The sequence below is a fragment of the Anas platyrhynchos genome, chromosome 8 (genome assembly GCF_047663525.1).
Source record: "Anas platyrhynchos isolate ZD024472 breed Pekin duck chromosome 8, IASCAAS_PekinDuck_T2T, whole genome shotgun sequence".
Lineage (NCBI taxonomy): Eukaryota > Metazoa > Chordata > Aves > Anseriformes > Anatidae > Anas > Anas platyrhynchos.
In genome coordinates this window covers 9,670,541-9,685,131 of record NC_092594.1, presented here as the reverse complement: position 1 = coordinate 9,685,131, position 14,591 = coordinate 9,670,541, and the positions used below count along the sequence as shown (strand labels likewise).

Below are 14,591 nucleotides of genomic sequence, written 5' to 3'. Positions count from 1 at the left end.
TGAGAACACCCCCAGTTTCTAGGTAAAGGCGGATAGCACAGGGTGATAAAAGTCTTCAGAAACAAAAGAAATTAGTCACTCTTACAATCTGTTTTCCAAACTTGCACGTCTCCAACATCCACTTCTATTTCTCTCTGTTTCTCATGAATAAGATTCACTTGGCTGAGACAAAGGCTTGTCGGGCAAAAGGAGGCATGGTGGCACAAAGAGTGTCACAGGAGAAAGTGATGTTTGTATGTTTGACATGAAAATATCTTCCAATCAGTTAATGTAAAGCATCTGGTGTTTTTCTGTATTTTAATAAACCCTAATAACAACATTGCAATCCCTTAAAGCCATTTCTCATGTTCTTGTTACAGTAGGTATATGGCACACATTTTCTGGTTTAAAAAGCTGAAAACAAGTTTCAAAAATTTAATCTCAGTGTTAGGAAAAGGATCACAGCAGCTGCTATAGTATTTTGTATTTAAGCTAGTTTTTGTAAAGACTCGTGACATGCTCCCTGTGAGCTAAATATTGACAAGCATGCTCTGGCAAGCAAGATCAAGCTTGGTGAGTTAACACAGCTCGAGTCTCTGCATTGACACTGTAACCCAAGTCTGAAAACTATTATCCTACTCCATTTATTTGGGCTTTATAGGTGCCTTTATAGGTGCTGTCCACTTAAATTAGGGATCTGCACTGTATTTTTAATACTGTAACAGTGAATTCATATTTGATTTAGGACTACAATACGTGCAAGATTTCTCGTACGTCTATGTTTGATGACATCTTCAGTAACATATTGTGAATAGAATCACAAAAGACAGCATAAAACCTTCATGACTTCAAACCTCCGAAACAGAAATAAACACTGAATGAAAAATAATTTAAAAATCACATTTATCTCTTACGCTGTGCAACAGACCATGTCCTAAAACTGTGAGTCTGTGAAAGCTGTTGATCAAAAGTGAAGCTTGGACATGTATTCATTATGGGATATAATTTAGGAGATTAATTTTTATTTGTATTATGTAACTAGAAAGAAAAATCCACTTCTTTTCTAATTGTAAGTGCAGTGTGTTTATAATGCTTCTAGTTTACTTTTTGAATTTCTGAATAAAGAACTTAAGCCTATTTGGGCTTCTAGTAAATTTGGCACATGGACTAAATTGATTACCAGATGCATTGTGCAACATATGGCATTGTACAGTCTTTGTGTGCTTCATAGTATTTTCTTAAATTACCAGCATTTGTTTTGATTCCAAAAATGCACTTGTCTATGCTTTTTAGTGCTTTGGACTTAAATGCTGGCTTTTCAGTGCTGAGCAGATGTGTTAGAATTTCATGTGGAACATTTATGCTTTTGTGAGTTGTATTCTTTGAGCACTCCACACACAGTATTATTGCAGTGATAGCTCACGCAAGTGGGATCACTTAGTTTTCATACGTACATTGATTGTTTAAAATAACCTTCAGAATTCCTAGTAATTCTGTCACCAAGAAGAACAAGGAAGCAAGCCAGTTTTGCCCAAAGATATTGCTCCCAGAGTGAATGAATTTTCAGGTACATTTTATTTTAGATTAAAGAAAAAGAGGAAGGAAGGAGAACATAATTCTTTTATGGATGACAGCCCTAGTCAACAACAGCCCTGTATGCTTCTGTGAGCAGACTTATTCCTGTGCTTGAGGTTGTGTTTTGAGTGTGCATAAAAATTCACGCATGAAAATGCACAGAATAAGGTGCTGAGGACCAGGACATCAGTGTATAATTTGCTTCTAAAAGCAGCCTGCTTTAGTTGATTTAGAGAGGTTATCTTTAAAATAAGATCCCCCAAATTACCAACAGTTTTAGCGAAAAGGGCAATATGATGACCCGGGACAAGGGATTTGTAACCAGGAGGACTGCCAGCTGCCTAATATTTGCAGGTGAAATTTTTCACTCCTCACACACACATGTCCTCTCCAGGACTTCTCTTGCATTTTTGTCTTTTGAGATAAAAATGTTATACCTTTGTATAGCATTTGCATATTCTCTCCAAAAAGGCACTGCATACGTGCAAAATATTGCTGGTATATTTTTAGTAGTACCAATGTGTGTTCTAGGAGTATTTAAAATCAACAAACACACGTGGGCCCCTGGCTTTGTGTTAATTGGCCTTTACTTTGATCACTGAAGACCAGTGAATGCAGTTTAGAGTTGTGTTGCTATCGTTTTTCTTCAGTGGAAGCCAAGGGGATGAGTAAGTACATAAATTAAGTCCCTTACTCACCCTCTGAGCTGCCCTCATTGGATAACAATTAAAATGATCTGACAGAGCAACGCACTGAATTCCCTTGCATCCCCTTATGTTGCTCTGAATACATAAAATAAATGAGTGTTTAAGCCTATTAATGCTGTTATTTTTTTATTAACGCGGAAGGCAGAGTTAAGATACAGGTGTGTAATTTCATCTTGAAACCAGCACTGAGCTGTGTGGCTGATACAAAGGTAGGACTGATATAAACATGTTTTAATTACTAACCCTGGATAATATATCCAAAGCTAGTAAAGGCTTCCACAAATAAGGTTTGCACTTCCTTTATGTCACGGGTAGTTTACACAGCACAGGCATGCTATTATTTCACTTTCCATTAAGATGTTAGCTCTTCAGCTCACTGTACACTCAGCTAGAGAAGTGGCATGAAACCTCCTGTAACTGTGAAGGTTATTAAAAAGCAGAAACAGAAGAAAAGCCCTGTCTTTACAACTGTCATCCCTGCACAGCCAAGGTCTCAGCTAAAGCCAAGGTATCGACTCGCTGTGGGGGTGGAGGGTCCTTTTCTTTTACAGATAACTAAGTATTGTCATGCAAATTTCATTACAGAAATACAGGTGGATAAGGAACTAAATATTTAGAAACTTATGTACCTAGTTATAAAACTGTAATTATGAGAAAGTGTTCTTGTGTAACGAGCACTTCACATCTGTCATACAGTGTTTTAATGTCTACAGTAGTTATTAGCTGAATATTTCCATTATTACTGTTCTGTGAGCAACTGCCATTCTTGAAACTGATTGATGTTTAGGAATAAAGCACTGTTATTACATGTTGCCAACTTCTGAGGACCAATCTTATAACATACGGTGCCTTCAAAGGAGTGATGATACCTCCTTTTTCTGGAACTAATCACATCTGAAGAAAGTGAAAGAATGAAAACATTTTTTTCCTCGAGAACTTTCATTGCATTGTATTCTGCTGCAGAATGATTATAGTGTTTTATCTGCCAAAGGTGACATTGGACAAAGAAAACTTTGTAGGAAGAGAGATGTTTGAATATCGGCAACTAGCGCTGTGGAGTGGCTTGGCTTCAGGCAGTAACTTTATTTGTGTGTTGATGAAACTGTGGTCTCGGTCTTTCATTGACTGGGTGCAAAACAGTCTTCTGACAGGGTGTCCTGGTTGAAGTCTTCACTAACGTTTTGTTAGTTCAGTTTGTAGGTTTGTGCTCTGTCCGGACCAGCGCACAGATCTGCAATTTCAGGGAAGAAAATATAAAAAAAATGAGAACCCCCCGTGAAGTGTTTATCTTCTTAAGGCCACACTGTCTTGCTAGAGCCTAATCATGCTTTGTGTGTTTTTCAAAGGAGAAAAGCTGTAAAGAGACATTGCAGGCAAGTTAGCTGTAAATACTGCTTGGAGGGGACTGGTAGTTCGTGGAGTCTTTGTGCATGTTGCTTAATTATTTAAATTTCTTCACCCTCATCCTGCCTCTGTCCCTTACTGAAACTGATCTATAAAGGAAGAATGCCCTCCGGCTCCAGCGGGAGCTACCAGGGAATATTATTTTCTAGTGCTTTCCTCACTAAACAAGGCAGAGAAAGAAAGTCATGCTAGTTTAACACTGCCATACAATGTAATGTCCAAGCTCAGCTTGTAGGAGCAGTTTCACATGTTGATCTAGTCTAAACACATTAACACATAACTCCCAATGACTATATTTGTGCTGTAGAGACAACTAAAATTTGGAAAGCTTCTGCTCCTAAGATCCTGCAGGTACTGTATTAAAATAAATAAGGCAAGTCTTGGGACCTGAAGAATCCTCCCAAGAAACTATTTTCAGCAGGATAAGGAGGGAACACAGCTGTTCTCTCCTAACTCATAATTTGATCACCAAATTACAGTTGCTCCTGCAAAAATCATGTCCCTTTCATCCTTCAGCATGAACAGCTCCACATTTTGTTCTTGTTCACCTGAATCCTTGTCTGCCCGGATAACTTTCAGTCAAACTCCAAAATTGCAAAGTGAAATTATCAAAAGTCCCCATACACTTCTTCCTTTCTAAACGCTGCCCTGGTAGCAGCAGCTGGCTTTCCAACCCTCTCAACAAACTCTGATATGGCTTTTTCTTTCCAAATCATGATGTAGCCCACCAGCTAACAGACACATGCAGATCCCCATGAACAGTCAAGGTAGGTAGTTTCCATTTATTGCTGGGAGAAAAAAAGTGTCAGCTAACTTCCTACTCATCCTATGGCAAGCAGATGAGTAAGGCTGTGTGCTTCAACTACCTTAGCTATAGCTATCAGATCTCCTACTCTTGGTTGTGTGAGTCTTGAGAAACGGGAAGTGTTGAAATAAATGGCTATGATACACACAGTGTTGAAATAAACATTTATTTTAACACATTGTATGTGATGAGCCATTTATTTTAACACTTTTCACTTGAAGTGTTGAAATAACAGGTTTTATCAGGGGACGTGTCATCCACTGTTTTATGTATATGTGAATATGGAAATATATCTACTGAGTATGCGTGTATATATATACTCACACAGATTATATAGATATGTAATAATAAAATGGCAGATGTGTGTGTAGACACGCTATTACACAGGGAAATACAGTGCTTTCAGCTGAACTGAAGTCATTTGTTTCACAAAAAATTTTATGTTCATGCTATCTTATGAGTTTTTTTCGTATTTTTAATATATAAATAGATAAAAATAGATACATACATAAGATTGTGTATTACTAGAGGGTACCAACTGGATAAAATAGATAAACCTCAAAATGGGATAAGTCTGGTAATGAGTTATGTAAAGGCAAAAGAAAATACTTCATGTAAGCTTTCTGGTTACCTGCTTTCTTTAATTTGCTGTTCTTTCTTAAGCTCTGCTTCCCTTGCTGCAATGGACTTCGCAGACCAATGAGTATTAAACAGGATAAGGTATACTTCAGGTTTTGTAAATAACCTGCAAAGTTGCTGTGCTGCATTTTCAGTAAAGCTTTTATTTTTAAAAACACTGTGGGAGCCTCAGCACCCTGCTCAGCAGTCAGTAGCCACTCTGCCGGTGTGTCCTTACTCAGATGTACTAAATTGCCTTCGTATGGTCAGAATTATGTATGCACTACAGTACCCACACAGACACTTGGACACACGTACGTCCTGCTTTCTGGCGCCAGGGTCATGTTGACCGTGGTAGTTGCTGTTGTTAAGGAGGTTAAAGCCAGCTCAAACAAAGGTAGCACTGCCTCTGAGGCTGACAGGGGCAATGCTGCCTTTGAACAGATCTGTAAGCTTCTGGGTAAATAGCCACAAACCCTTCTACTGGACTTGGAGTTAAACACATCTGCCTCTGCACTGGAATAAGAGGGCAGCGAGACTTCGGGTGTGCTGACGTGAAACACTCACATCTTTCAGGGGAGAGCATTACCCAGCAGAATTTGTCAGGAACTTTTCTATGCCCCTGCAATGGTTGCAACATTTTAGTCTGGTAACTGTGGACAGTATTTCTTAGATGGCCTATCACACTTTTATGCTGGTCTAATGCATGTGTCCTTTTCCTCGTGCTATGCTGGGAGCATACCTCATTAGCACTGCTTTTATCATTGTCATTACTATACCAACCTGGAAAACATGAATAAAGAGCAGCTGATAAGTTGCAACAGAAAACATTTTGCTGGGCTTCATGCAGATCACCAAAAGTATTGATTTTAGTGGATCTGCAGCTTGCAGTGAAAGAATGGCTTTGTTAGAAAATGTTTAACCGGCTCTTGCAGCAATCACAGAACAATTTCTATCTGTCCTCTTGATTTTTCCTACTGAAGTTCGATACGGTTGAAAATTCCCTCGGGTCTTCCTGAATAAATAATATCTACAGATAAGAAAAATTTACTTTTTTCCTCTCGCTTTCTCTGATTCTAACCTTTTTAATTGAGAGAAGTCTCCAATGACTGCTAAACATTTATTGTGTGAGAACTCTGGTGATTTTATGAACTTTCAGCTGAAAGAGCATAAATAATGGGGAGAAATTCAAAAATGGTAAAAATAAATTCTAAAAAGGATACTGTTTTTCCTCTATGCTTATAAAAGTTCCATCATTTTTTTGCGTTTAGGGGCAATTTTTGTTAAAGAAAACATGATGCAAAACTATTACTGCCTTTTTTCCAGGTACACATTGGACTCAAACCCACGAGTATTCCAAATAGAATTGAATAAGAAGTAAACTTTGAAATTAAAAAAAAAAAAAAAAAGGCGGGGGGGGGGGGGGAGGTTGGGGGAAGATGAGGAATGATTTTCAGAGAAAATATTAACACACCATCACTTTATCAGGGCATAAATGTCATACATAGTCATGATATGCTAACAAAAATGAGTGGAATGCAGTCAGTCAATGTAGTTTCTTGAGTCTGAGTTGAGAGTAAGATAGAAATTGTTTTAAATCTGCAGTCGTTAACTTTATTCTAAAGTCACCCTTCAGAAATTATCAAAGCAATGGCTACCTAATGTTTCATTTTATTGAAGATGTGGCTAACTGTTGTAGAGATGTGCCATAAAATGAATAGTCTCTCAAATGCTCTGTTTGCTAAATGAGTGCATATTTTAAAGTTTTGGTTGGAAATAGCCAGAGCCTAAGTAAATAGTGCATCATTATTGCTGATTTCGGCAAATGGCAATTAATGTTTAAGTAGTGATGGACTGAACAGGCTGTGAAATGGATCAGGAGCAGTGAAAGGAGTCTTCTCCAGGTCCTGAGCTGAGTCACAAATACTGTGCTGTGCACCAGTAAAGCTGTGGCGAGGTCCATCGTGAACTTGCTGTTGGGGCACACCCTGTATTTTTTAGTGTACTGAATGTTGTATGTCCCATTTGGGGACCTCAATGTGGATCGTTTTTCTCTCTAAACATGTCTGTTCGTTGGATTTTCTTCTGCATACAAATGCATTCACTGGCCATTTTGAAGGATGTGCTGCTACACTGTTTCATTAAACTGCCGCGTTATCGGGTAATTGTTTAAACATAATGCCACAGCACTATCAAAAGGAAAGGTGAACTAATGGCATTTGCAAATGTCAGGGATTATCTTAACACTTTTATTATAGTTTATAAAAAGTAGGTTCAGGGCATTCCATGACAATTATTTCCACAGAAATTGGTTATTTAAATAAATTGCTAATTATCTGGATATGACAGTATTGAAAACCCTGCTAATGAGTTATTTGATAAGTGTAGCTTATGGTGGCCACCTACAGGTGGGAGAGAGAAAGAACATATAGAATAATTGCAATCAGAAGAAATGCAATGCAAATGAATTGTTTATAACTTGTATGTTTCCCTGCACTGTTTACAAATGCACATTATATATATATATATATATATATGTATATATGTACTTTGATGACTAGTATGAGGCAGCCAACACATTATGCAGGAAATGTCTTTAAAAAGAACTATGTTTTCTGTGTTTGTTTCCTAATACTCAAACTTTATTATCTAGTTACTTTCCGCAGGATTGGATTGATCATCTGCAATGCCTGAACTTTCCCAGATCAATTCTCTCATGTAAAGCTTTTTTGCCCAAGTCTGGTATTTGATGTTCACCACTTGGCTTCTGTTGTCATTAGCTTTATTAATTTTAACAGTTAGGGAGATAACAGTGTCAGCTTTCTTCAGATAATGTAGTCAAAGAGAGAAGGAGGATGATGAGTTGCTTCTTTTATATATATATATATATATATATATATATATATATATATATATATATTTGGCAGCATAGAGTTTAAAAGTAATTTATTAATCATAACGTTTTTTAGTATCATCTTATTTTTCTTTGTAATATTTAGGCTCTGTGGTTTAAATCTGATACTGAATTTATAAAGAACAACTGAAGCGTAATATAACATAATGCAAATAAAAATAAATTTTGCTTTGCAATGCACAGAATGGAGAGAATTATGACCCAAATTCATTTTTATTCCATTTAGTAACCATAGATACAAAAATTTTCTTTGATGTCATCTACTAACCAAAGGTGTGCTTTTTGTGTAAATCTGCCCGTCTTGTATATATAGAGTTTGATAAAGGCCATTCAGCCCCTTTCAGGATTCAGGCTCAGAGTTATCAGTCTGCAGTCTGAATTGATTCAGTTCTGCTGGTTGTGGATCATCTTTACCTAGACCATTTAGAGCTGCTGCAGGTATATTAAAGATTTTAAACTACTTGTACACAACACTGCAAGTGAGAATGTAGCCCAGTACTGAAGATTACTAAGAATTATTTTATTTTTCCTCTCCCCCGCCCCCATACGTGGATCATTGGGATCAAGAAATTCTGAACTGGTTTTGCTCAGAACTTCCAAAGCTACAGAGTTGCCTGAAGTTAACTCCAGAGTTCTCGTTGAAGAGGGCCTTACATTTGGCTCTCAAGCCTCAGTCTGGTGAACGTTTTTGGTGCTTGGCAGAACTGGGTCCTACAGGGACTCCAAGTACTTACAAAGTTGTAATAAAACATATGCCTTCTGGCATTGGTAAAGGGCTTTTACTTCCAAAGGAAAATTAAATGATGAAACAAATAAGCAGGAAGAACATCTCTTATCGGTTTGTCATCTGTCTGTTGTCCTCGGGGCAAAGACAACTCAGCCTACCTGTACTAAACAGGGTGAAGTGTTTGAATGACTTGTGTTCTGCTTCTCCTTCATGATGTATTCTGCCTGTTGGATTTCCTCTACTGCTGTCCTTCATAGTCACAAAAAAAATCTGACTTTTATTAAAAGCAAACAAATACAAACAAAGGAACAAAAACAGAAAACTAATGCACTTTGGTTTACAGCAAGAAAAAATATCAGGGATTTTTGTGTCACATAGCTATTTCATTGCTTTAATCTTCATGTAATTGTCTTTGTTCCGTAATGAGAGATTTGAAAGAGTAGTTTTCAACATACGGTAGCATATCATCTCCACCACGTATTTTTCTCTCTTTCATTTTCAGATCTCATTCCCCTGCTTGAGGTCTGGATAAATGCACTTTGTTTATTAAATCTCGTTATTTTACAGCAGGGTAAATGACAGCCATGCCTAGTATCTGGTAGCAGCTGTACCACTACTATCAAGAGAGTACCCTATCAACAGTTTCCCCAGTTACGGGTGCTTAACTAGTGAAATTACAGGTACCAACATTTAGCATATGAGAACTCTTTCAAATACATGCTGGATTTGGATCTCAGCTTCTTAAATACCACTGGTTTTATCAGACAACATTCTGCAAAGTCCCACTACTACTTACAGCTCCTTTAAAATTTGGCATTAAATCTCCTTTATTTCAGCCTTTTAAAAACTTCTCCACAAATCGCTGTAATGAAATTTATTACCTTCCTGTGGTACTCACATGAAAATGCAGGAAAATAGAGACACTAGGTCAAACTCATTGCCCATTTTGTTTGTTTGTTTCATGATAGTTTGGCTTCACTACAGTGTGTGGTTTTATTTATTTATTTATTTATTCTTTCTTTAATCTGGGAGGTTTTCTCAACATTTCGTTAGGCAATGGGATCCACTATCACAAGCAAATGACAATGTACTCCAGGCCAGCACTTTTTATTACAGAAGGGAAGGGTTCTGAACAATTGACCGAGAAATGTCCAGGAGAATGGCTGCACGTTCTGATATGCTTTCTGTGTTCTGTTGTCTCAAATGCTAAAGAAAAAAATGCTGGGATGAATGGTGACACCTCGGTCAACCCTTTGATTGTCATTAGAGCCATTTATTTACTCTCATCAGAAGCACTCCTGAAATGTTTTTAAATTCATTTGGTTGAATTATAGATGAATGGAACACTTTCACGATTGTACCGATTTATAACTAATTTCCTAATCACCAAATGTAAGTAATAACTCATGCTATGGATATCAAGTGCAGCTAGTACTAAAAAGCATGTGTTCCATAATAAATTCTAAGCCTTACTGCCATCTCTGCTAGGCTTCATCAAATCATATGCTTGATTTCTTTAGGCTGACTGAAGGCCTTTCTGATTACCTATTGTGCTGAAACCTTAAATAAACTGTCATTTGTTCCTTTTTCTTCACTGACCATTGTACAGAGACCTTCATTAAAGTGAGAAGGTGGCTAATTTAATCAGACTGAAAAAAGGAACAATTATAATCTAGAAATATTTTTTATGTGGAACTTTTCTACAGGGTATCATTAAGGTCAAGGGTCTATAAGACTTACTGATTGAATGCAAACTCTCAGAGTTACATTGGGGTTAAAAGAATATAAACCTTCATGCCTTAAGGCAGATGACAGTTTTTAACTCATGCAGATTAGGAAGAAATTTCCCTGTAGACACACAATTTCAGAGTTACCAGCTTCTGTGTTCTTTCACCTTTCTGAAAAATAACTACCTCATCACAGTGAGATTCTGGAGTAGCTGTGTCAGTGCCTGAAAGCAATATAAAAAGTCTGATGCTTACCTGTAGCCTCAATTTCAAACACTGAATATTTGAAGAATTTTCCAAACTAGTGATTTTTGTTATTTTCAATGGTTTTGGTTGTTTAGTGTATGTCTTAGTATGTATGGTCTCTGAAAGACTTCATAAATAAATCTGAGTAAACACCTGGGTTCCATTTTTTGTTGTTGTTTCAGGTCTTTCTCTAAGGCTGGGCCATCAATTCTGTTGTAATATTTGCTCTTTGGATACTAGCAGCCAACCTCTTTCAGAGAATCATTCTATTCCTTTCAAACTCATTACAATCGATCCAGCTCAAATGATGGCAAATAGTCATTACTGTCCAGTGGAAAGTTTCTGTTCAGCTCCAGCTTCTTTTTGTGTGATCTCTTTTGTTATGTTATTAGATTATTTAAGGCATTTTTTTTGTGAGATTGGTAATTTTTATGAACCAATGTCTAGTTACCCCCAAAATATGCAGGTAGTACACGTTGGGTTGGGCTGCCCATGTATGAAGATAGCAGTTTATATGCAGAAAACACCATACCCCTATGTAGCCTTTATTAAATGAGCAAGAAGTATCTGTGCAAAACTTGTGAGCAGTCCTGGTCACTGACGTGGACATTGGAGAATGTCTGATGTGTCCTGATAGCAGGCCAGCTCTTGAAGAAGGAAGACATATTGTATTAAGTATATATTGAGAAGGTGTCTGTCCTAAATGAGCAGAAGATACCATTGCTCAAGAAGATAATTTTGTGCTGAATGCATAGCAGGTGCCAGTAGAGACTGCTTAGCTGCACTTTTGAATGTCAATGTGTGTAATACTGATGAGCCCGGATGACCTGTGAATTCAGTGTTGTCTATCAGGGTTGCAGTGAAGGGCAGTGATATGTTGTAAAAGGCAATGTGAGCTGAAAGCAGAGTATTTGTAATGGTTAAGACAAACAAAATTTCAGTTTTCTGCAATGGAAAAGTACCTTGATAAACTGTCTCCTTTACAAAGTGACAGTGCAACTGTCCTATTTATTTGACCCAGCCATCTAGACTGCAGAGGTCTTAGTTGATGCAGAAGTAAGGCAGAGGCTGTTTCTAGAGGGCAGAGTCCTGAGCTGACACTAAGTCCTTTGTGGGCACCAGTAAAACTCTGCCTCAGAGGAAGAGCTGATGGGAACGGTGGAGGGAGGATTGATGCTGGACTCAGTGAGACAGGGCTGCTTGAAAAAAAACAACTTATCTTTGCTAAAGACTTTCTTAGATTAAAAATTCAGCTAGCAGGCTTCTATGCTCGCAAAGGGTAGAGGAAGGATGTCAACACAGATCAGTTGGGTTGAAGAAGGAGGTTTTATCTGAAGGAAACAAGAGTGTTGGTCAGGCATCTAAGCAGAGTTGTGCTGGTGCAGTAACTACTGTTTGCTCTCTTCCCATGCTCCTGAATTGTTACTTTTTCCACTTTCTTAGTTTATTGCATTGGTTTTCTTTCTTTCTTACCCTCTGCTTGTTTGCCCTTGTAGGAGGTTAACTTTTTAGAGGTTATAACAGTAGCCATGGAAGATGTTCAGAAGTGTTTCATATCATAGTATTTCCCCAAGTTCCTTAACACCTTACTTTTCCATTTCCTTGTGTAGGTTGGCAGCCAGCCAGTTCCTCTGGGAGTAATGTATCCCTCCCTTACACTACAGTATTGTTTTCCAATGATAACATAAAATTATCCTAAAAGTTCTCTACATTAAGTAGAAATTATAAGAATAAGGGAATTGTCCAGAGAAATCCCAACTAGACTAAAAATAAATAGTTGAACGTGTCAGTTGTCTACATCATCCATCAATTAATGAGCGACATTTGTATGAGTTTTTTAAATAGTTGCTTACCATCAGTAGGCTGCAGCCAAAGCAGATGCGTTGCAGACAACATACTGAGACTTTAACCATAACTCCTATAAATGTACATGTAACGAGGAGTTGTCTGACTCAACCTCTGTATGCCATTTGAAAATGTAAGCTGCAGTTGTGGAGATTTAACCCTAAATGAATTACTTTACTCTTTTGAGCTTCTGACTGTCATATTAATAGTTATCAGGGGCTTTCTTAAAGGATTATCTGAATCTACAAACATCCAAAAGGGAAACATATTAAATAATATATGAAGTGTCAAGTGCAGTGAAATGGTGCTTTTAAACAATTTTTAGTCAGACACAAATAAATGGGATGCACCTTCTTACTTGTGCAACATATGTGTTCAAAAAAAATCAACCCAATTCTTTGTGTAAAATCATAGATCTCTTTGTCTACAGTGTTTAATGAAATATTGCTTTCTGTCTCAGACATTGCTAGGTTTTATTCGAGCATCAGCTAAAATTTTCAAGCCACCTTTGCAATGTTATCCAAATATTTTTGCTTTTTTTTTCATCCAAATTTATAATTTTTTACAAGCATTAATACCACTTAAAACCCAGTTCATGTCCTTTTATAATTAATATAACCTCTGCATTTCAGAATTAAGTGTTAGTTCTCGATTTTTCTGTCATGAAGGATTATATCAGGGAATGCTCTCACATTACTAACAAAATGTTCTTGTTTTCTGTAGGAAATGCTATTAGGCCTATCGCCCTCCGTGCAGTGTCTGCTATAGCCCGTGCTCTTCCAAGATTTCCCATTTTAGCAACTGGAGGCATCGACTCTGCTGAAAGTGGGCTCCAGTTTCTGTACAGTGGAGCTTCTGTTTTACAGGTACCTTTTCTTTCTTTAAAACATGAGAATTTAAATAACTGTAATTAAAGGCATAATGTATGTTCCTTTCAAACATTAGCATAGTGGGTTTTTTATACCACTGAAAGCAATTTTCGTGTTTTTAGACATGTTTCTCACTAAAATACATTCATTTTAGATGGAGTAGGAGGAGGAATTGCCAAAAGAAGACTTTGAGTGTCACAATACCAATCTGGGGAAAGGCTATCCATAAGTATATTACTGCTTTTTTCTATAATCTATGGGATTTAAACTTTAAACATGTCAGTAGCCTGTTAGTATGTACACCAGAATATTTGCTGGAAATCAGCACCTTACCATGTTCTAATAGGCATGCCAGGGCATCATTGTGGCATACACTTCAGACAAGTCGATAAGGAGTGCGTGGTAGTTAACTTATATAGTTCCATTATATGTTGTTATATTCTGGTGGATACTTGTCCTCTCAATGCGGAGTTCCCATCAAAGACAACAGCAGCTGAGGATCCTGTGGATATTGGCTTTGTGTCACTCTATGGGATGGCTGGAGTGGTTTCATTCCCACAGTTCACTTTGACATTAAAAATTAGTTTCAGTGTGACCATCTTTTCTGCATAGTGACTTGATATTAGTCACTTGTCTGCTGTTACAAAAAACAATCATACGATAACTTTTTTTTTATGTACAGTACATAAAAGTTATCATTTGAGGAGCTGAATTGGAAACCTACTGCTTTTTTATAGACTTGCTATGTTGTTTGACTTTATTAATAACAACTCCTATTTTTCTAGTTTGTATGGGAATGCTTCAAACTTCTTTTCTCATGAACAGACAAAAGATCTACCTTTCTTACACAGTGTTCTGAGAGATTCTTCAATATAAGTACTAAGTAATGGCACAAATTACAAAGCAGTATTTTTCTACAAAAAGTAGGAATGGCAAGGGAATGTTTTTAGTGCTATGCATGCATTTCATTTGTTATTGCTAATAGAGCTGCAGTTTTGATAGCTTTGTCAGTTACGATGTTACATGATCGCAACTACACAAAGTGGAGTGATTTTATGTTCTACCTCTACTACATATGTTTCTAGATGGCTAAAAATGAAGTTTTAAAATGACATTTATGCATGTTTCCTTTATATAGACTTTCTAGCTGTTTACTTTCTATTATTTCTTTTCTT

The 14,591-nt window shown here is 37.1% G+C and overlaps 1 protein-coding gene across 2 annotated transcripts in view; it reads left to right on the top strand.

The window, feature by feature from the left end:
* DPYD (dihydropyrimidine dehydrogenase) overlaps positions 1 to 14,591 on the top strand; it is a 353,894-nt gene that overhangs the window by 276,722 nt on the left and 62,581 nt on the right. For both annotated transcript variants that reach the window (XM_038182862.2, XM_038182863.2), the window contains one exon: positions 13,271 to 13,413. In XM_038182862.2, the coding sequence (XP_038038790.2) occupies positions 13,271 to 13,413 (143 nt within the window). The remainder of the gene's footprint in view (positions 1 to 13,270; positions 13,414 to 14,591) is intronic.